Consider the following 22,833-nt stretch of genomic DNA (forward strand, 5'->3'; position numbering starts at 1 on the left):
TAATTATTTTGGTTTATTCCTTTTGTTAATAGTTTTTCTGACCTATTGCCACAATTACTTATTAAGCAGACCACTGTCACTTATCGCCAAGAGAATATAATTTCTGGAATGTTTAGAGCAGTTTCCTGCAGTAGAACACAGTTTTAGGAAAATATTAATTAACTTAATTTCTGTTAGTGCAGTTCACTGGCTGAAATTGAGAAGTGGAAAGTCAGAGACCCAGCAAGCCCTGCAGACAGTTTGCAATTGCATGACTTCAGTACCCCATCATGGACACTAGAAAATTGCAAAGACCTTTATAATCATATAATAAAGTTCTGGCCTTTCCAAGATTATCTCTTACAATAGTGCTTTCTCAGTACAGAAAAATATAACAGTGATAAGGATTAAATCTTTCTCAGTCTGTTTTATTCAGTGTAAGGATTTGAGGGAGTGTTTAGTTAAAATCTTCCTAAGCACATCTCTGTGTAATAACTTAAATATTTCCTTTACCTTGTTAAAACCTAGGGGTATCAGGTACCCAGTGGTGATTGTTTAATAGAGAGAAGATTAGGTTACTTTGCAATTCAATTTTAGAAGATAGAGAAGAACACTTGGTACTAGAAGTAAAGCCCATAGTCCAAATTGTTTATCTGTCTGAAATAAACACGGAGTGTCCTGAATGTGCACAGCTGCAAAAAATAATATTTGTTGGAGGTGCCCATCACCTCCTGAGAAGACTGGTAACGGAAGCTGAAATGGTTAGACTTGTTAAGGACAGTGAAGAAGAAGTTAATGTCTCTAAAAAGGAAGAAGTATTATGCTTTGTATTCTCTCCTCCCTTACCTTCTCCCTCCAATACTGCTCTCAGTAGTTGATTTGGGGATGATCACCATAAATCAGTTGAATTTTGAGATGAATTGCTGTTTTAATAGCAATGAAACAAAGGAATGGAAATGTCAGATGTACCACTTTACAGGGTTCTTTTGCATCATGATGCTACAAATGAAAATGGCAAAGTCCAAGTTTAAATTTATCGTAACATTCAAGCAAGCTGTCTTTGAGGAGAACTGAAACTATTCTCTAAAATAAAAACACAGCAGGACATAGAGACTAGAAAAGGGGGAAGCAAGCAAGGATCTCAAGGTTTGTTTTGTTGGAGAGAAAAGAGCTCGTGTCACTGAATGGGACTGCACTTCTGTATGGAGAAAGACTTTCCCAGTGTGTATCAGCTTTAGTACATGAAGTCCTGCTGTGGTATAGATGCCTTAGAGAGTACTCTTTAATAGTCAGCTTTTTTTCTTGTCCCTTTTCCTTTAGTATATACCAACATTAACATTTTAGCAGCACAAAAGAAGCAGAGTTGTAGACATACTTTAGATAATCTGTCACTCTGGCATTCAGAGGCAACAGGAGCCCAATACAAGAAACAGTAGCCTCCAAAGGTCCTTGCTTTAGCCATTAGCCTCTCTTGTACAGTTAGCTCAGTGTAGGCAGAGCCACTTAGAAGCCAAATCCATTTGCAGAGAACTATTTACAGTATTAGGGCTGAAGTTAATCTGATAGAAAAGCAGAAGGACCTGTCTCAGGGGAGAGGGTGTTGTATTTTGTCCAGTTCTAACAAGCTGATGCTATGAAACAAGTCCTGAGTTCTTAAAAGTCAGCTGATCTTCATAAAACCTTTAAAATTAAATATTTCAGTTGCTCATAAGAATACATCAGAACTGGCAGGCTTTATGGTACAGAGTAGGATTCGGTTCCAATGTTGTTGTAGTTCCCAGGTGGGTGGTTATGCAAGGTGGGAGCAGGCTGAAGTGCAGCTTAGAGCAAATCTGTTCTTGCAGATATCTCACATCCGAGGGGTGGTTATGTGACTGCCTCACAGATGACCTTTAGAGTGCAGGCATAGAGGGAGTGCTAGGAAACACAGTGTGACAGCCATTGCAAGGAGATTCATATGGAAGGGTGCAGTCAACAAGAGGATGTGATGTGTAAGTCAAATTTATGGGACTGTGAGACAGTGGTCTGGGATAGTGTGTATGTCCATTTGCTTGTAGCAATATATTCAGGATTCTCCCATCACTTCTGTTTTTTACAACATTATTAATAAAGTAAATGGTATGTAAAAGAGTGAATAATTTAGTGTTATGTACAGTGAAATTCATGAGAGTGTCAGCAATTATGAAAGTTGAAAAAAGGAGTGATAGTAGAGCAGCAAAGTGGCAGACTGATTGGCCTTGATCAGCAGAGATTGGCACAGTAGCCAAGGTGTTAGGGTTAGGATTAGCTGCTCGTTTCAGTAGTTCTTATGTCATATCACTGTCAGAGTCTCTTCTGCTGTTTGGTAAAGCTCCTGGGGACGGCTGGGGCCCTGAATGTTTAAGTGTGCCTTGCACTGCTCTGAGGCTGTGCAAGTTGGTGACGTGTTTGTGGTAGGCTGAGGACTTTGTGTCAGCTTAAGTCTGCCTGGGTCAGGTAATACCATCAGCAGTGAAGGCCAGCAGCAAATGCCTAATGACAGACTTAACTATTGGAGCATCCCTGATGACCTTCTCTCCTGATCTCTGGGTCTGTGCCAAGGTCCGTGTCAACTGCTGATGACTTTTGCTGCACAAAAACTCCCTTAGAGAGAAGCACTGTAGGTCTTCCTTCTTTCCTGAAGTGGGTGCAAAGACAGTGCTGTTCCTATCATGTGCATTTGATAGTTTTAACCAAAATACTCACGTATAATGTGGGGAGTTCTAACTGAGAACAATTCTGGGTACCATTACTGTAAGCACTAATGGATGCTGGAGAAAAAATTCCAAGAAAACATCAGCATGAAGGAGTTATCTTCCGTTGCTGTCCTCTGGCACTCTGAATTCTTAGTTGCAGTGTGTGGTTATGTGTGCACAACTCTCAGAATAACAGGCTCGGAGTTTATCCTGTGCTGCATGAACAGGATGGCCAAAATGGTCCAGCTGAGGATGCTTGTAAGTAACAGCAGCTGGCCCTGATGTCAACAGAGATTTCATTAAAGCAAACCTGGAAAAACCCTCCTCTTGTGCCGGGAAGAGGGAGCGAGAAGGCTCCAGGAGTGTGTTGCCCGCGTTTCCTTGGCAGCAGGGAAGGGAGACTTGGGGCGGGGATGGCGGGGGCAGGCAGGGCTCGGCGGACGCGGCCATTCAGGGAGCGCGGCTGTGACCACAGCCGCCCGTCTGCTGGCGGGGGCTGCTGCAGTGCTATTATTAGCAGGCAGGTGATGTCATGGAGCGTGTCACGAGGCCAGCCAGGGAATCCCCGCTGAAGATGGATGGCCAGGGGCGGGGGGACAGGCAGAGGTGTTCCTGTGCCTGCATCCCGCTGCCCGGGGGGCCCTGCAGCAGCCAGCGGCCCGGGCCAGCCCGGCTGGGGCACTGGGTTCGTGCTGTGTCAATTATCGCCCCAGCGTGCTGGCTGCCTGCTCCTCTGAAGTATGTGAATGTACTTAACCTTCAGTAACCTTTCCATTGTTTACTTTAGAGTATACATTTGTAGCTTCTGGCAAAAGGTAGGGATATCCTAGAGAGCATGTCAGGCCTCACATTAATGAAGTTTCAAGAGGTTGCATTCTTCTTTCCTTTTCTTTTTTTTTTTTTTTCTTTTTTACAAAGGGAAAAAATTGCTGGCAAGGGAAAGGTTATATATCTTTTTTTTAGCTGCATATTTCTTCTCTGGCAAGTAAAGGGTCTTTCCTGAAAGCAGTGCTTACTGCCTTGCAAGGCAAAAGGCATGGCAGTACTATAATTCCCTGCTGCAGAGAATAATGCATGCTGTCATCTGTTATTAACACATGCTTCCACAGCAAACTGTGGAAGACCTCACCTTCTCACTGACCAAGATGTCAATGTATTTAAGTTTTGATGTATTTTGTATTGTAAAAAGCATATTCTTATAAATGTTGTGATACTTGAAAGACTATAATTGCTTAGATGTGGATGTGAGATGAGGAATTCAGTAGCTCTGAACCCACAGGTTTTTTTCCCTGGACATCCCCCAAGGTAGCTGCAGAATCATGTAAGCAGAGATTACTTTTCCTAAAAAAACGTTGTTTGCCTTCCTTCTTAGAGCTCAGTTTAATACTGAAGCTTATGAAGCACTCTAAAAGATACTATTTCTCTTTCAGACTGTCCACAATCAAAGTTAAGCATCTAACATAATAAAATTCCTGCAAAAATAGACATAAAAATTTCAGAGTGCACCCCAACAAATGTAAAATTTAAGGTGAAATAGGAAATACAGATCCTTCTTGGTAAATGGAGTCCTAATCCAGAGATTGAAACACTTGCAGTTCCTATTCTGTAGAAGTATCACTAACTCAAGGGAGGTCAGGGGCAAAGTGTATTAACAAAGTAGTACCAGAAACGTTGCACTACTCATGACAGCATTTGCCTTCCATTTTTTCAGTTGTATATATCCAGTCATTTAGAAAGAGGCTTGAGGAAAAATAACCAACCTTATAACTGCCACCCTGAAGATAGAAATTGGACTTGTAGCTTCTCAATTTGGTATCTTCTTTTTTATTTTAAACCTTTCTCGATATAAGATTATATGAAACACATTGTTCTTAACAATTTTGCACTCCTGCAGCCCATAAATGCTGAAAAATCTTTTACTTTTTTCCTTTAGGTTTGCTAGAGACATGATTTAAGCTCTTGCTCAGGTAGGATAGGGAAAAGCTTAATTGCTTCTTAATAGCCCACTATAAGAGAAATATGAAGGGTTAGGCAATATCCAAATTTACAGTAAGCATATGGGTACACTAAGATATTTACTTACATGTTTCTAATGCAGCAAGATGGTATGTGACAATTTGTGGCATAACTCAGAAATGCTTCCAAGCTTTTTAGGAGAATCTAGAATTGTGTTTAAAGCTCAAGGGCAAAAGAATGGTCTTGACCTGCTTGGGGGTCATATATACAAAGAGCTCATTTTCTGTGAATATGGTGGTTTTTTGTTTTACTACAGCACTAAAGCCTTCAGCTGACTCTAGCATTAGTTGTTGCAAATGTTCTTGTTCCTGTGTTAATGCAATCAGAGAGCTTTTTCTAAAGTTTTTTTTTTTTTGAACCTCACTACTATGTAAGCATAATTCAAAAATGCCTGAGAAAGCTGAGGACAAGAACAATGTGGTCCACACAATGTGGATTTTACATATGCACTTGCTACTGAGACTGATTTCCAGATAGGGGAACATGTGTTACAGATATAAATGAAACACATATAAAAAAGGTGTTCTTCAGTTAAAAACAAGCTCTGCCTGTCAGGATGATGAGTGTTCTAGGATTCTGAGTCAATTATAAACTGCTCTCTTTCATATACAGAAGAAAAACCTATACTGCTTCTTCTAATTTTCCTTCTAACAGTAATTTATAAAGTTTTGTTAATTGTTTGTTGAATGTAGATAGGCAGGCAAAATAAAACACTTACATGACAGTTCATAAAAAAGAAGGAACCTCTCAAGCCAAATCCATGTTCTATGTAGTATGTTAAATTTGTGAATTTTTTCTCTTGGTAATTTTTTTCCCAGTTGCTTTTAAAGACTTGAATCCTACAAGTTCTCCTTCCATAGAATTTCTGCTGCAAAACCTGTCAGATCCAAGGCTTAGATGTTGTTACTAATCCTCACTTACCACCTTCTAAATCGTAAAACTCATTTGTAGAGCTTTGGGCTCAGGGCATGTTTCTGTTCAGTAGCCAGGTGAAAGCAGTAGCTGTGGTGTCTACTGTGGAAGACTGGTCTGGATGTATTTTACCATTAGCTTTACCATTACCAATATCATATATTCATTTAATGCCCTTATTGCTGCTCAGTCACATTGGAACACAACAGTAAAATGTTCTTCTGCATTTGTTATGTCAAGAATATCAAGCTGTTTAGCTCCATTGAGGAGGACACTAAGATCTCAATAAATAAGTTTTTGCAGATTAAGCAGATGTTTTGCAGAATTGTCCTGGTTTTGTTACATATGCTTTACCATCAGTGACCCTAACTAACATTTTGTTAAGATGTCAATTTCTATTTTTACAGTTCTTTTAGGAGTGTTATCTGTAGACTCCTGTTCAAATTCTACTTTCAGTTATTGTTTTCATCTGATCCCAGATTGCCTTTTGCATTTCTTAAATAGCATCTTTTGCCATGCAGTCTCAAAGATGACATGGGATTGCAGTGTGCCACTAATCATTTGCTATGTTTCACCATGGAAATGTCTGCCTTTTAGTGCTAAATAAAACCATGAATTTATATTAATATAGCAGCTTAAATTTATGATGGAAAGCTTCTGGCTGAAATATTTCTTGTAAACGCATGTGTTGTGATAGTGATTATATGAAGAAGCTATGCCAAAGAACAACTTTCATTTACTCTGTTGTAAACTACAGACAATTAACTTCATATCTCTGACCTCTGATTTAAATGATCCTTCATCTGGATGATTTCTATCCATGTTGCTTCTGGCAGCAGATTAAATTCATGGTTCTAGGAAAGATGATGGCTATTACTACACAGCATATCCTGATCTCAGAAGATTTTGGGGAAGTTATAAAGTACTGAGATGAATTTAGGTATACACAGGCTTCTGGAGGAAAGAACCATTTTTTTTCCTTGATGATTATTATATCCAAGGGGATTTGGCTGCTACCTTTTAATAATTACTTTTTTTTTAAATTTTTCAGCTAATTCTGGTTCCTTGCAAGGCCCACAGACTCCACAGTCCACTGGTAGTAATTCCATGACAGAAGTGCCAGGCGATTTGAAGCCCCCAACACCAGCATCCACACCTCATGGACAGATGACACCTATGCAGGGTGGCAGGTATGAAAAGGGCTTTGCCTCATTTCTGATTCTCTAGTTCTACAGTAGTTTAATCTGGTCTTTCCCAGCTGCTTAGGCACTCGTAGGATTTAAAACAGTAATCCAGTTGGAACCTGAAAAGTGGCAGAAAAATATTTATTTTTGGAGGAGAGAGTGGGAAAGAGAGGAAGGAGTAGCGGTCCATTAGCTTTCTGAACACCAGAGATCAGACAAGCACCAGTGCAAAGAGGTGCACGTGAATATGTCAAGAGTGGGGAGGAAGGTGGAACCCAACAGCACCAACTTAGAACCACAACCTTCCTTTGCTCCCTTATCCTGTACACCTCTGGTCAACAGATCCACTCATGCTCAGGGAGGAGAAATGTGTGGTTTAAAAGTGTTGCTTGAATTCAGATTGTGAAAAGCATATACAAAAAACAGTGGTTGACATTGCAGAGGGTTCAGTGGGATGGACCAAGAGATCCCTTTCAGTTCTATGCTCTGTAAGTCTCACAGACCAGCTTAATCTAAGATGAAGCTGTCTCACCATTCATTAAGGAGCCTTAGTCCACTGAAGTCCAGCAAAACAGTTCTTTATGACTTCAGCAGGAACACAACTGAGCTCTGGACTGTCTACAGAGCCACTCCAAACTTAATTTACTTAGGTTCTTTTTTCCTCCATCCGTAATGTTACAAGCAGGATAGCAAGAACTTCTTTAAGTCATCTTCAGTTCTGATTGAGTTTTCTAGGTAAAAAAGAACAAAACAGCTTAGTGAAATTTCAGGAAGGTTTAGACTTTTATATGAGTAATAGGAATGCACAAGCAATAGAATTTGATTAAAAACCCTGATCTCTAAGGTAAGTAGATAAAAAAGCTTGGGGGAAAAGTGAGTAGATGCTTTTTAATGAAGTGAAAGTCACTGTGAAAGCCTTTTGTATCTTCCTTGGATGTATCCTGCACTGATCACTGCTACAGCATGGTGAGCTAGTTGTATTGTAGTCTAGACTGTTTTCAATTCTTACAAATGCAGGATGATGTTAATGCTTTGTTTTTCTTAATCTGCTAGAAACAGCGCCGTCAGCGTGCATGATCCCTTTTCTGATGTAAGTGATTCAGCGTTCCCAAAGCGAAACTCCATGACGCCAAATGCACCATACCAGCAGGGAATAAACATGCCAGACATGATGGGAAGGATGCCATATGAGCCGAATAAAGATCCTTTTGGTGGAATGAGAAAAGGTATTTTCTGTTTTCTTGAGGGACCTTAAGTGTTCTTCCCTGTGTCTTAGGTAATCAAGATGTTGTAGTCAGAATGAGCTTTTTCACTTGGATGATTTTGCCATTGGCATCTTTGTAGCAAAAAGAGAGGTGCAGTGCAGTTGAGTTTCTGGTCTAGTCATATTTTTCCCTCTCAAAGTCGTGCCCGTTACTTTGCAAGTAACAGAATCCTAAAAATGCTTGTAGGAATACATTTTGGGAAATGCCATAAATCATAGGGTTATGTTTTATATTTTTTGAGGATGGTTAGCTACTCTGCAAACCAAGTGCTGGACTTCACTGTTAGAATGTGTAGTGGTGAAGCATCACGCCCAGTTGTAGTAGGACTGATCTGGGAATTCACTGTGTGAAACTGAGCATGCTTCCTAATGCTCTCTGTCTCAGTTTACATATTTTTCAGAATAGTAAAGCTAATTTTTTTCTTACTTGGGCAATCCCTGGCAAATAGTGATAAACACACTCAAAGTTTGTTTATTTTTAGAAAGCAAAATCTAAAATTAATGTCAAAACTTATTCTGGTCCTTTTGGGTACTTAACCTGCAGCTGGTTTTGTGGATATTGTAAAACAATCTTCAAATGAATCAATCTTGCTTGCCTTGGATATAGGAGAGTAGGAGGAAAGAACACAGGCAGGGCTCACAATGACTGTGAAGAGAAGAGCAGGTGGAGGAGATGAAGTGTAAACTAAAACAGAGCAAAAGGGAGATATGGCAAGAAGAGGCCCTGAAACTGAGGAGAGAAATGTGATGAAGTGGGGAGGTGCTTTAAAAGAGGTAGTTAATCGGACATTGTTTTAAAAGCCTTTCCTCTAAATCCTTTTGCCTGGACTGTGGACACTAACATATGACACAGCTGAAGGAAGAGAAAACTCTGCTTTAGATTCACTTTAGGTTTTATGTCCATATGAGATTAGGTGGGTGTGTTGTACTTTGTCATACATTTCACTTCATCCTGTCAAAACAGAAATATCTCTGTTCAGTATCTACTATGAGGGACAAAAGGCTAGAGTCTGTTCTATTTGCTTGATGATTTATATGTGATAATAGTGTCTTTTCTTGGACCCATGGAATATGCCCTACTTGAGAGGCTACATTAGGACACAGTATCCTTTCCATAACAATGTTATTGTATATGTGTGTATGAGAGCTTTATGGGGGAAAATAAAAGCTTGATTCTGACAGCTTTGTAGTTCAAACCAGCAGATTTGCTTTCATCTGTTTTGTAAGGCTTATGCTCGTGTTCATTTTTAGCATTGTTTTTGGTGAAAAGAACAAGAGTAAGTTCATCTTCAGCTGTGAAGACCAGAGGGAAGCAGCTGCCTGGTGCCTGATAGCTCTGTTCCATAGGAGGAGATTTCTTTCTTCACTTGTAGCTCCTTAATATTATACCCATCATCTTGGTAATGGTGGTGCTTCATGTGTTCCCATTAGACTCTAGAGAGCTTGTTAGACACCTGCTAATTCTCCTTGGCAGTGTTAGAGATCTGAACATTCTCCTAAAATACTTCATTGAAAAGAAAGTGATCTTCAAACACCCAGATTAATAAATTTGATTTCACTGACTGTTGCAGTGCCTGGAAGCAATGAGCCTTTCATGACCCCTGGACAAATGCCTAACAGTGGAATACAAGATATGTATAACCAGAGTCCATCTGGAGCAATGTCCAACATGAGCATGAGCCAGCGACAGCAATTCTCTTATGGAAGTGGCTATGACAGGAGGTGAGTCAATCTTCAGGAAAAAGCAAAGCCCATTAGTGAAAATGATCCTCTCTCTTCCCTTTTCATTTTCCCATTCCACCTTGCAGAGAGCATAGCAGCCTACATTTCCTACAGAATCTTACTAAATCACTAGGAGTCAAACCGCTGGTAATGACTGAGTCTAGCTGTTCACAGAAATTAATAAGGGGGAATTGTCACACCTTTGAAGTCACTCAGGCAGATCAGCTCGTAGGTGTCTTTGACAGCTGCCTTCAGCTGGCAGCACTTGAGTTGGTCTCCTGGCCATGTTTTCACCTAAACAATTGCTGGTTAGCTTTTAATGAAAAACAAAATGCACAGTCTAAATGTGTCTGATTTGTGGTCTATGGGTGAATTGCCTTTGGAGAGTCTGGAGTCTGTTGTCAGAGCTGTAGCAGCATCAGTCTGGCAGTGTGTCAAACAGGATTCTCGTAAGTTTGTCCTTCAGTGAAGTACATTAAATAAATTTGGTCCTCTTTTGTTTATCTGGGGAAAGGCTTTGGAAAAAAAAGTGGTAAAATCACTGATGACTGAGCATTGGTAGAGAAAGCAGAATGTTTTGGGAATGTTTGGATTATATTAAGTATTCTGGCAGATTTTGCTGCCTTGGCCATATTTCTGCTTTTACTTTCATTAGGCTGTGTACTTAGCTTCTCTTCATGTTCCCTGATGGTAAACAGAGTGGTGCAGTGTGGGTCTTTAAAGTGTAAGGGCAGAGTAGTCCTCAGTCAGTAGTTTTAGATAGTAGATGTGTCAAGTAAAACAAATATGATCATGCTGTCCAATAGGTCACATTGCTGGGGATTTGGTGGGAGTAAGGGCTCCAAAGTGGAAGGTGTTTAGTCAAGAGAATGTTTTCTTTAAGGGGTGTGATTTATTTTATTTTGTTGGCAATTTTGGAAAAGAAGTACTTTTTACGGAATGAGGTTTCCCTCATCATTTTTAGGCCGGATCATGGGCTGGGTCCTGAAGGCAGTATGGTACCACCTGGTCAAAGCAACATGGTGCCTTCAAAGAGTGACCCAAGCATGTATTCTCCTAATTGTTACCCTGGCCAAAGGTGAACATGGGTTTCTCTGTTTGTGGTACCCACAGTAACCAGCTAAGGAGCACTAGCAGCCTCTGTGAGAGCACATAGGCAGTGCATGTGGCCTCTTGGTGTGCTACTTCTGTTTTGCTTTCTTGTTCAGGCTTTTACCATTGGTTCAGTTTCTTGCAGAGGAGCAGAGGCTTGTGTGAGTCAGTTGACCTGTAGTAGTAGAATCAGAGATGTTAGAAAAGGAATGTGCATCCTGCCTTGTGTATCTGCTGCTTAGCACAGGACTAGAAGATAGTTTACAGGCCCAGGTTCTCCAGATCACCATTAAATGGTACCACTTCTGAAGCTTCCACAATTCCACCTGGTGTGTGGTTATCCTGTGGCTAACAAACTGAACATGTAGAAAGTTTTCCCTTACATATAACATATGTGTACCTTTGCTGAATTTTTTCTTACTGCATGTAGTCTTGGACAGCTACAGACAACTCCCCTCATTTACATTGATCTTTTAACTGGCACTGGATAATTTCTCTCCATCCGTGTCATAATTTTAGGAGATACTGAATTTCTATTTCTTTCTCTCTTGTCATATCTTTTAAAAAATTTTATTTTTCTATGCTTTTGGAAAAATGAGATCCCATTAGTTCTTTTATCATGTCAGGTTCCCTAGTTCTCTGTTTCTGTGACTCTCCCTGATGCATTATTTCTATTCTCTAATTGTTGATGTGTTCTCACTGGTAGTATAGAGAGAGGAATTAGTGACATATTAGCCTGCAATACAGTGTTATTTATCAATCTTAGTATTTTCCAAGTACTTGATTTCAGCAACCTGAATTTCATTCGGGTGTGCTAAGAGTATTGCACTGTAGTTCTCCTCAGGGTCTTAAATGCCAGAGGTAAGTTTCCAAGTGCAGCACAACTTTCTCTTTTACTGTGTATGCTTCATTATGTAGTTCTAATTTAAAATTACATGAACATTAGCAAAATTATAAGTACTGGTTTTACTCACTTTATTCTTGAATAATCCAGAAAGAAGATTGCTATTAGGCTGGTATTCTAAAACACAAGAGTTTTTACCTGCAACCTTTGAGTGTACACCAGATACTTTCCCACCAAGGACAGGTGCCCCATGTCTGCAGCTGCCTTTTTTTCCTCTTTGCTGACCATACCCTCTTCCCATTCCTGACTGCTCCCTCTAAGTCTCTCTGTTGTATCTTCATTGCTCCTTCTGTCTTCTATCTACTTTACCATCTTCTTTCCACTATCAGTTCCAGCAGAGCTTACTACCTCAGGCTTAGGACCAGTCTGTACCTTCACCTTGTTTCCAGATGGCAGATTCTGTCAAGGTGCAAGATTTTCAGAGGACTTTACTTTTCCTGGTGGCTTGAAAATGCCAGCAGCTCTAAGTGTTGATTTGAATGCTTTATTTTAGGCATGAACCATATGGGCAACAGTATCCAGGACAAGGACCTCCCTCAGGACAGCCACCATATGGAGGACATCAACCTGGAATGTATCCACAGCAGCAGGTAGTAGAGGGGAAAATGCTATGTTCATAATACTTATTTAAAAAAATTCACCCCAGGACTCTGTATGCATTGAAAATTTGTTTATACAGATTATGTCTTTTGGCACAGGGGAGCACTGGATTTCTGGTCAAAGTCACAGCCTGTATGGATAAGCAATGTATGTGCAGCTGTAGGAAAATGTGTTCATTACACTGGAAAAATGTAAATTCTAACAGATGTTCTGTGGCTTTGGATGTGCATCAAGTGGTTATCTCAAATTAATAACTAGCAGACTGGGAAAGTGTAAAGCATAGACAAGTAAAGTGACAAATAGAAGTGAAGTAACAAGTGAAGGAGCAAATAGAAAAGTGGCTTGGATGGCAGGTTCAAGGGCCTTGACTTCATATCATGCAGCCAAGTGAACCCAACAGAAAACTGGTAAAAAATAAAATGAGCATCACTCTCAATTATTTTCAGTGCTGTGGTGGATCATATGAGATACCTTTCTTTAATATAGATCAGAGGGTATATTCCCACATGATGTCTCTATTAATGATATGGTACAAATATGTAAGACAGAATGTTATTAGTGTTAAAAAAAATAAAATTTGTACATTGCAATCTCCCCAACTCTTACAACTCAAAAATACAAGTTATATTAATTAATATTTTTTTTACATGTATGATTAATACCTTATGAGCAAAATCCCACCTTAGAAGTCAGTAGCAAAACTCCACTGACTTCAACAGGATCAGTTCCATTCTACATGTTACTAATTCAGTTCTAGTCATACAATACTTGAAGTTGGCTTCCAGAATAGAAAGCATTTCCTTATTATAAAAAAACTGAAATGTAAACTAGTTTTGAGCCAATTTTAGATAGTTCTTTTCAGTTTGGGATACAGTTTTACTAGGAAATTGGGGTCAGGGGTTGGGAGTGCTGTAGGGAGAAACCAAGAGAGATCTCAGATTGCACTGTACTAAAAACATACATAAATTTAAATTTACATAAATTTAGAATTTTTTGCTTATCTCTTTGGTTCATAACATCTCAAAAATGGCATAATCGAAAAACTGTTTTGTTGTTTTTTATGACAAGCATATGCTAGCAGTCTAGGTGATTTAGTGGGGAAATTGCAAAGATGTATAACAGAACAGTTCGTGATATTCCACGCTAACATGTGCAGGGAATATATTAACTACATGTTCATTTAAGCAAGGAGACAGCTAGAATCTATAAAAATATATTTGGCTCTGTCCTTAGTGCTGTTTATATATTTTGTACAATGACTCTTGAATGCAAAATGCATTAATGCAGAAAAGCAGTGGAGAATGAAGGACAAGGATCCTGACCAGCCTGCTTCATTTAGCTAGAGATTCTGTTGCCAGTAGCTTATTTACAATTTCCTAAACCTTACTCTGTAGTGGTACAGGAAGAATGTGAAAAATGACCCTTTCAAAGCTTTATCTAATGACCCGAAGGCTGGGGAATGACCTGCAAAGGAGTTGATTGGAGCATGGACTCCTGGGGCTAATGGAGCACTTGGGGCCAGTTTTCCAATTCTGTATGAATGCTTACATCCCAAGAACTATTATGCAGCAGGTGACCTGTGTTGGTGGCTTTTTGTCCTCTGTGAGGTCTCAGAATTCCACATCTCAGTGGAGAAACACAGTTGTGCAGTGTCAGTGTCCTGCTGAACATGTCCACAGGAAGGAGGAGCTCAGGTCCTCCTGTCCTCCACGCTGGGGACCATAGGGCATGTTGGCACTGCATGTACCAGGCTGCTGGAATGCTTTTAAAAAGGCACATGCTTCATTCCCAAGTGTCTGCTGTAAGCACTGAGTCACTGTGGCAAAACAAACACAACCCTCTTAGGTGTGGCTGCTGCCAAGTCATTTCTTAATGTATAAATTGGCCCCAAGGGTGGAATTTAGTACAGCAAGTAGTTAATGTAAGACTGGAAATAGGTATTTCTCAGATAGCCAGAAAGCTCAATAACAAGTTTTTAAAAACATACTTCCATACAATACAATAGTTGTGGTTTTATGTGCACCAAAGTTGGAGGATGACTTTATGAATCCCGGAGCTGTTTTAACTTTCCCATATTGAATACAGGGAGAATTTTATCTGATCTTAACTCTAGTACATTAATATACATTGTACAGTGCTACTGAGTTTCCGGGGGAGCTGTAACTTTGAATTTGCCATAGATCATATATTCAAAAATCACCCATTTAATTCACATTTTTTGCTTCAGAGCACTCCGTGTGGTTTGAACTGTGGAACAAACTCCCACAGGAACTAAGGACTGCTACAAACCTTATCACCTTCTCCTCAAGGAGCAACATGTTTTTTTTTTTTTTGTTCTGCCATCTTAAACATAAATATATTCAAGCTTGTGTGGTTTAAAAACCACTCAGCTCTCCCTGAGGTAAAGCAGCTTACCTCACACAACATTCCCCATTTGAGAGGGTGAGAAACAAAGAGGGAATAAACCACAGGTGGCAGCTGTTAGTTACATCGCTTAATTCATTACAGAACAGCAGGGTAAGAACCTGCATAAACTAGAACAGAACATTTGGATGTGACCATTTGCTGTAATAATCTTACAGTAAATTAAATATGATTAGGATGATTTGGGAAGAGGACACTTGCCCAAAGGAGGACCATATTCCTGGGAATTACACGGAGTATCAAATGCAGCAAGTTGTTTTCTCCTGTTAATAAATTTACTGTCTGTAGCCTATGTCATATTGTAAGATCCAATGTTTCAGACATGAATGCTTGAAGCATATCTTGTTACTTTAAGAGTTTATTCAGTGCTTGTCTCTTGAAAAGATTCACTGGGTGGTTTTGAATCTTTTTAAAGATTTTTTTTCTTAGTAGACTAAGCATAAAAAGGAAGTGAAAATACAGTTGGTGAGAACTGTTGCCTTTTGCCTTTTCATGCATTTCTGAAATGACCAGTGGAATTTAGTCTGACAGATGGGGAAGGAAAAGGAAAGGGAAAAAATTAGAGCAAGTATAAGAAAATTTAGCCCAAGGATAAGATTCCTTTTAGTATTCAGTTATAAGCACAGCAAAGCAGAGGCTTAAAAAGAAAGCACTGGATCAAGCCTAACCATAGCCTCTGGAGTCGGCACGATCCCTCTATAACTAAGTGCTTTTGGCTTTTTGGATGAGCTTTCATCCAGTATGTTTGTATTGTGTGTGGAGTAAAAGTGACACATCTTTCCAAAATTTTCTTACAGAACTACAAGAGACACATGGATGGCATGTATGGGCCTCCAGCCAAACGCCACGAAGGGGATATGTATAACATGCAGTATGGCAACCAGCAGCAGGAAATGTATAACCAGTACGGCAACGCTTACACAGGGCCTGACAGGAGGCCCATGCAGGGACAGTACCCTTATCCATATAACAGGGAGAGGATGCAGGGCCCAGGACAGATGCAGCAGCATGGAATACCTCCCCAGATGATTGGTGGCCCCATGCAGTCGTCATCCTCCAGTGAAGGTCCTCAGCAGAACATGTGGCCAACACGAAATGATATGCCTTACCCTTACCAGAACAGGCAAGGTCCAGGAGGCCCTGCTCAGGCCCCTCCGTATCCAGGGATGAATCGCACTGATGATATGATGGTACCTGACCAGAGGATAAACCACGAGAGTCAGTGGCCTTCTCATGTCAACCAACGGCAGCCTTCTTATATGTCATCCTCAGCCTCCATGCAGCCTATCACTAGACCTCCTCAGTCATCCTACCAGACACCACCCTCTATGCCAAACCACATCTCCAGAGCTCCAAGCCCAGCGTCCTTCCAGCGCTCCTTGGAAAACCGTATGTCTCCAAGCAAGTCTCCTTTCCTGCCCTCCATGAAGATGCAAAAGGTTATTCCCACAGTTCCAGTGTCACAGGTCACAGGACCTCCACCCCAGCCACCACCGATTAGGCGAGAGATTACCTTCCCCCCAGGCTCTGTAGAAGCATCCCAACCAGTCTTAAAACCAAGACGAAAGATTACCTCAAAAGATATTGGTAAGCATCAAAACTAAGCCTAATAGAAATTTGAGGAAAGGGACTTTGATTCTGATTTTTTTTTCACATCTTAAGGCATTCTTGATAAATAGTGAACTTTGGTAACTACGATGTAATTTTCTTCAATAAAATTGTGATAACGTGCATCAGTGAGGATGATAGGTGAAACTCATCCCAGACAATCTGACACAGAATGAAAGCAATATTTTATATGGAGACTTGAGGTCATCACAAATGTATTAAAAATGAAACTTGCCTCAGATTTCAAAATGAGATGTGTTGAAAGGTCTTTTAGAATGTCTGTTAAATTACCAGTACAGCATTAAGCTTAGCAAAGCTTTCCATGTTTTTGTTTCATGGAAGCTCATGCTGTTCTGCTGTGTAGCTGTAGCCTCTGATTTCCTTGAATGGTCCATTTAATCATTCCATAGTACTTGTCCTGTTTGTTTCTCCCCCACTTTTTAAAAATATCCCCAAGTTTTTTCTTATCTTAAATTTTAGTTACATTGCATCCATTCAAGTTCTCGTACTTCAGATTTCCACATTCCTGAACAGGGAATTCTACCTTTGCTTACTGATGAATTGGGTTAGTCAAGTTCTTTAAGCTTGTATGATTATTTCAGGTTCAGCAGTGTCAGGAAGAATGGCCCTGCTAGGATATTCTACAGCACTAAGGCTTAGCAGCAGTTACAGTAAACTGAACAGAGCTAAGCAGTGAAAACAGGGTTTTAACCAGTAACCATTTAATTTAAATTTGCAACCTCAGAATATCACAGTTTACTCTTTCAGAACTCATTAACAGTCTCCAGTGATGCACTAATACAGTTTTATTTCTCCCTCTTTCTTTCTCCAGTAACTCCTGAGGCCTGGAGAGTGATGATGTCTCTTAAATCTGGTCTTTTGGCTGAAAGTACCTGGGCGCTAGACACTATTAATATTCTTCTGTATGATGACAGCACTGTTGCTACTTTCAACCTCTCTCAGGTAGGTGGGAAAGCATTATACTTCCCAGGGAAAGAAAAGTGAAATAAGACTCCTACAAAAATGCTGCTGGGTTTTCAATGTATTCTAATTAACATGAATTTTAATACTGAAAAACTTGCACTTGTTTATGATTGGTAAGAGTGAGTAACAAGAGACAGATATAGGTCACATAGAGGAAATAAAGAAGCCTGAAAAAATGAGATTTCTTGGAGGAAGGAGCACGTAGGAATATAAGAATTTTAGCACTGCTAAAAGACTAATGTGTAAATTCACACACGACAGTATAATCCCTCAAAACAGCAGTATGTTAGTAATCTTTCTTAATGTGTTTCTTTAAAGACTTTGCAAAACTATATTAAACTGATTTGAAGACTGTTTCTGGTGACAGCTTGTCCTGTTCCATACTTCATGTGAGACTGTGGGATTTTATTTAATTGCTTATTTTCTGTTTGGTTTCTTCTTCCAGTGAATTAAGTTTTCACAGGAATAACAAATTGACAATTTAAAGGCTAAACTCCACCGTCTATCCGTAGGATGCAAGCAACACAGGATTTAACAGTGTGTGCTTTTGCCTCCCTGCCTCCCAGCATTTTTCAGCTCTGATCTAATCATTTGCCTGTTAGGTGGTGGTAATAGATGGCATGCTGATAATTCACCTCATCTAAAATTTGTACAAATTAAATATTCAGTTTCTCTCCTCCATTCATTCCTTGGTTACTAATAGTGTAACTCATCATTTTTTAAATATAACGACTTTTTTTTTTTTTAAATACAGACACAAATGGTACATTACATCCCACCTGACTTTAGAACTAGGGATATCTATAGCATGATTTATCTGAGCCAGAAGAAGAGATCTAAAATAGGTCAGATGAATCACACCCTAGAAATGGCCTGTGAAAGACCATTGATTATAAAAGGAATCAAGACTATTAGGTTAGGTGTGTGACTAGTGTGGGTGTTGAAGTTAAATGAGGTGAATCTTCTCTCAGTTCTGTCAGAAATTGTGTTAATGCACCCTATGCAAATTGCACAGAATACCAGACATATTGTAAATACTTATATTCTTTTGTGATGTTTGCTTTGGACTTTGTTTCCAATGGCAGCCAGGACCATATGATGCCTGGTAACTCCTGTTGTTCTGATAAGCACCAGTTCTTAGTTCTTTGAGAAACTGGTAATCATAGGATAATATAGAATGGACAAAATGCTACATTTTACTGAAAACCCATTAGTCCACAATTAAAAAAAAAAAAAAACACATTAAAAGCCAGATAATTGGGCTGAATGCATCATAACAACAAAGATTTTTTAATAATAAAGCCACTAAGTGTAAATTAATACCAAGTCAAACTACTGCCTTTCTGTAAGAAAGTGATTACAAGTTAATTAAGAAGATTAAACCTAAATGAAAACTGTTTCTGAAGGATGACTTACAGCACCAGGCTCCAATAACAATTTTTAACTACTGCCTGACAAAAAATTGATCTTTTCCAATAGAGATGAGATATTCATCTAGGATATCAGTACCTGGACCCTGAACTGCAGGTTCCTACATTACAATTTTTTTAGAGACAAAGGAGGAAAGGAAGAATTGCAAACTTTAGCTATCTAATAAAAGTACAAATCAGAAAAAATAGCCGAGTTAGGACCTTCAGTACTCTGTACAAAAAATGAAGAGTAATAGGCACTTCCAAGGGGACAGAATAGCTAAACCAGATGTCTGCTGTGGCTTAAAGGAGACATTAATAAAGTTCTGTACCTCTCATAGCTGTTAGAGCTGAAGCAAACGAAGGCATGATAGTTTCACATTATTTACTGTTTGGACAGACTCTAGAATTTCTTTTGATTAACTTCTGCCATGCAGGACCTAGCCACAAGTCTTCAGCAGGATGAGAGAAATAATCACACATGTATGCATCAGTGTTACTAATAAAATTTCTTGCAGACAAAAATATTTATGTGATTTTTATATTCTTTCTTTCTTCTTCCCTCAGTTGTCTGGATTTCTTGAGCTTTTAGTAGAATATTTTAGAAAATGCCTGATTGACATTTTTGGAATCCTTATGGAATATGAAGTGGGAGATCCAGGCCACAAAGCACTTGATCACAAAGCAGCCAAGAAAGATGATAGTCAGTCCTTGGCAGAGGATACTGGAAAAGATGAGAATGACGAATGTATTGACTATTTTGATGAAGATGAGGAGGAGGGGGAGGATGAAAAGGTAGAAGGAGAAGAAAAGAGCGTTGTTTTTTCCACTCCTGGTGCCATTGCTGATCCAAGCGAGAGGCCAAAACAAGCTAGTAAATTTGACAAGCTGCCAATAAAGATTGTAAAGAAAAATAATCTATTTGTTGTTGACCGATCTGACAAACTTGGACGCGTTCAGGAATTTGATAGTGGACTTCTCCACTGGCAGCTTGGTGGTGGTGACACAACTGAGCATATCCAGACTCACTTTGAAAGCAAGATGGAGATTCCACCACGCAGGAAAGCCCCTCCTCCCTTGAACTCTCCAAGCAAAAAGAAGGACCTCGAGGGGAAAGGTGAATCTGAGGAGCAACAAGAAAAGAGCATAACAGCAACCATTGATGATGTCCTCTCAGCTCGGCCAGGAGCATTACCTGAAGACTCAAACTCTGGCTCCCAAACAGAGAGCAGTAAATTTCCCTTTGGGATCCATCAAGCCAAAAGCCACCGGAATATTAAACTGCTAGAGGATGAGCCAAGGAGCCGGGATGAGACTCCTCTATGCACCATAACTCACTGGCAAGACTCCTTGGCCAAACGCTGCATCTGTGTGTCAAATATCGTCCGTAGCTTGTCTTTTGTGCCTGGCAATGACACCGAAATGTCCAAACATCCAGGCTTGGTGCTGATCTTGGGAAAGTTGATCCTTCTTCACCACGAGCATCCAGAAAGAAAGCGAGCGCCGCAGACTTACGAGAAAGAGGAAGAGGAGGACAAAGGGGTGGCCTGCAGCAAGGATGAGTGGTGGTGGGACTGCCTCGAGGTCTTGAGGGATAATACATTGGTCACATTAGCCAACATTTCTGGGCAGCTAGACTTGTCTGCTTACACAGAAAGCATCTGTTTGCCAATTTTGGATGGCTTGCTGCACTGGATGGTGTGCCCGTCTGCAGAGGCACAGGATCCTTTTCCAACCGTGGGGCCCAACTCAGTTCTTTCGCCTCAGAGACTTGTGCTGGAGACCCTGTGTAAGCTCAGTATCCAGGACAATAATGTGGACCTTATCTTGGCCACCCCCCCGTTCAGCCGTCAGGAGAAACTCTACGCTACTTTAGTTAGGTACGTTGGGGACCGCAAAAACCCGGTCTGCCGAGAAATGTCCATGGCGCTCCTATCGAACCTTGCCCAGGGGGACACATTAGCAGCAAGGGCAATAGCTGTGCAGAAGGGAAGCATTGGAAACTTGATAAGCTTCCTGGAGGATGGGGTCACTATGGCCCAGTACCAGCAGAGCCAGCATAACCTCATGCACATGCAGCCTCCGCCTCTGGAGCCGCCTAGCGTAGACATGATGTGCAGGGCAGCCAAGGCCTTGCTGGCCATGGCGAGAGTGGACGAGAACCGCTCCGAGTTCCTTTTGCACGAGGGTCGTTTGCTGGATATCTCAATATCTGCTGTCCTGAACTCTCTGGTTGCATCTGTCATCTGTGATGTACTCTTTCAGATTGGGCAGTTATGACATAAGTGAGAAGCCAAGCATGTGTGAGTGGAGATTAGAGGGTCACATATAACTGGCTGTTTTCTGTTCTTGTTTATCCAATGTAGGAAGAAGGAAAAAAAAAGAATCTTTGCTCCTCTGCCCCATTCACTATTTACCAATTGGGAATTAAAGAAATTATTAATTTGAACAGTTATGAAATTAATATTTGCTGTCTATGTGTATAAGTACATCTTTTTATTTTATTTTTTTTAACCAAAGTTGCTGTCTAGTACATTCAAAGGTCACACTTTTTTTTTCCATAGATTATCCTTTTCAATGTTCTTTTCCATGTTTGTATTGCATATTTTTTGGGAAGCGAACTAGTGACTTTTTAAAAAAAATGTTATGGCAAACCATTGTATGATGGGAAAAAAATCTCACCACTTTGAAACAAAAAGGTGAAAAATAACCAACATACCAAGTTCCTGTGTGTTTTATTTTTTCAGATAAGGAAAAAATAAAAAAAAACTTGTATACCATCACCCAAAGCTCTGTGCAATAGAAGATTCTAGTGATGTAGGTATAGGGGATCAAGGAGGGTGTCAGTCAGTAGTCAAAATCCAAAACAATACTGATTTCTCCTCAGGAGAAATGGTTACATTAGGCTAGGAGCAAAACAAAACAAAATAAGTAAAGTTAAAAGATTTTCAAACAAAACCTGAAGTTAAACATCAATTGCTTCCTCACCAGAACTGTCTTGTCTACATCTTTTTTTTTTTTTTGACCTTCCACAATGACAGTTCTTCACAATTCCTTTAATCATTTTTTAAAATATTTTTTTATTGCCTAAGGGCCGTGATGTATATAGAAGTTGTACATGAAACATACCCTCATTTTTTTTTTTTTTAGTACAAAGTTTTTAGTTTCTTTTTCATGATGTGGTATCTACAAAGTGATAGTAGAATTTTTTTTTTCTTTCATTTGGGCCATATCTCCAAAAAATAATAAAAAAAAAAAAGAAAAAAGAAAAAACCCAACACAGAAAACCAACAACTGAGGGTAATGTACAAGTTTCTGTATGTATAAAGTCATGCTCTATTTCGGGAGAGCAGCCGATCACAATTTGCTTTATAAATCAAGGTGTGGAAATGGTTACGTATGGATTGATTTAAGAAAATGGTTACCAGTCTACAGACAAATATATACAGGAAAAAAAAAAAAAGGAAGAAACACAACTTCAAAGATTTTTCAGTGACAAGAATCTGCATTTGTATTTCAAGATAATGTAGTTAAAAAAGAAAAAACTTGATGTAAATTCCTCCTTTTCCTCTGGCTTAATGAATTTCATTTATTCAGTATAAAATCTTTATATGTTCCACATGTTAAGAATAAATGTACATTAAATCTTGTTAAGCACTGTGATGGGTGTTCTTGAATAGTGTTCTAGTTACAGCGTGGGATATCGGAAAGCAAACTAATTACAAGAAAGAGCAATAATGATTATTCTCTTTCCCCTACTTTATTATTATGACCTTCAATAATATTATGCTATTGTATTGCAGCAACTTGTTCTTCTTTTAGAAAAGCCTTCTCACGTCTCAGAGAAGTGTTTTTAATTATTATATATAAAACCACGAAGCCTCAAAGGGGAAGACATGGCTGACAAGTGATAGTTCTGACTATGCAGGTATCCAGTCTCCATGCTTTATTTGGGGGACTGAAGGCAGATGTTAGAAAAAATGACAACAGATTTTGTTAAAGCAATAACCAACTGGAAGAA

At 39.6% G+C, this 22,833-nt stretch overlaps 1 protein-coding gene across 8 annotated transcripts in view; it reads left to right on the plus strand.

Moving 5' to 3' along the window:
- ARID1B (AT-rich interaction domain 1B) overlaps nt 1-22,466 on the plus strand; it is a 322,617-nt gene extending 300,151 nt beyond the window's left edge. For all 8 annotated transcript variants that reach the window (XM_079330952.1, XM_079330954.1, XM_079330955.1 and 5 more), the window contains 7 exons: nt 6,673-6,811; nt 7,859-8,031; nt 9,641-9,791; nt 12,281-12,377; nt 15,609-16,398; nt 17,252-17,382; nt 19,380-22,466. In XM_079330952.1, coding sequence (XP_079187078.1) covers nt 6,673-6,811; nt 7,859-8,031; nt 9,641-9,791; nt 12,281-12,377; nt 15,609-16,398; nt 17,252-17,382; nt 19,380-21,092 — 3,194 coding nt within the window. In that variant the 3' untranslated portion in view covers nt 21,093-22,466. The remainder of the gene's footprint in view (nt 1-6,672; nt 6,812-7,858; nt 8,032-9,640; nt 9,792-12,280; nt 12,378-15,608; nt 16,399-17,251; nt 17,383-19,379) is intronic.
- The last annotated feature ends 367 nt before the right edge of the window (nt 22,467-22,833 follow it).

The sequence above is a fragment of the Erithacus rubecula genome (genome assembly GCF_903797595.1).
Source record: "Erithacus rubecula genome assembly, chromosome: 2".
NCBI classification, from domain to species: Eukaryota; Metazoa; Chordata; class Aves; order Passeriformes; family Muscicapidae; genus Erithacus; species Erithacus rubecula.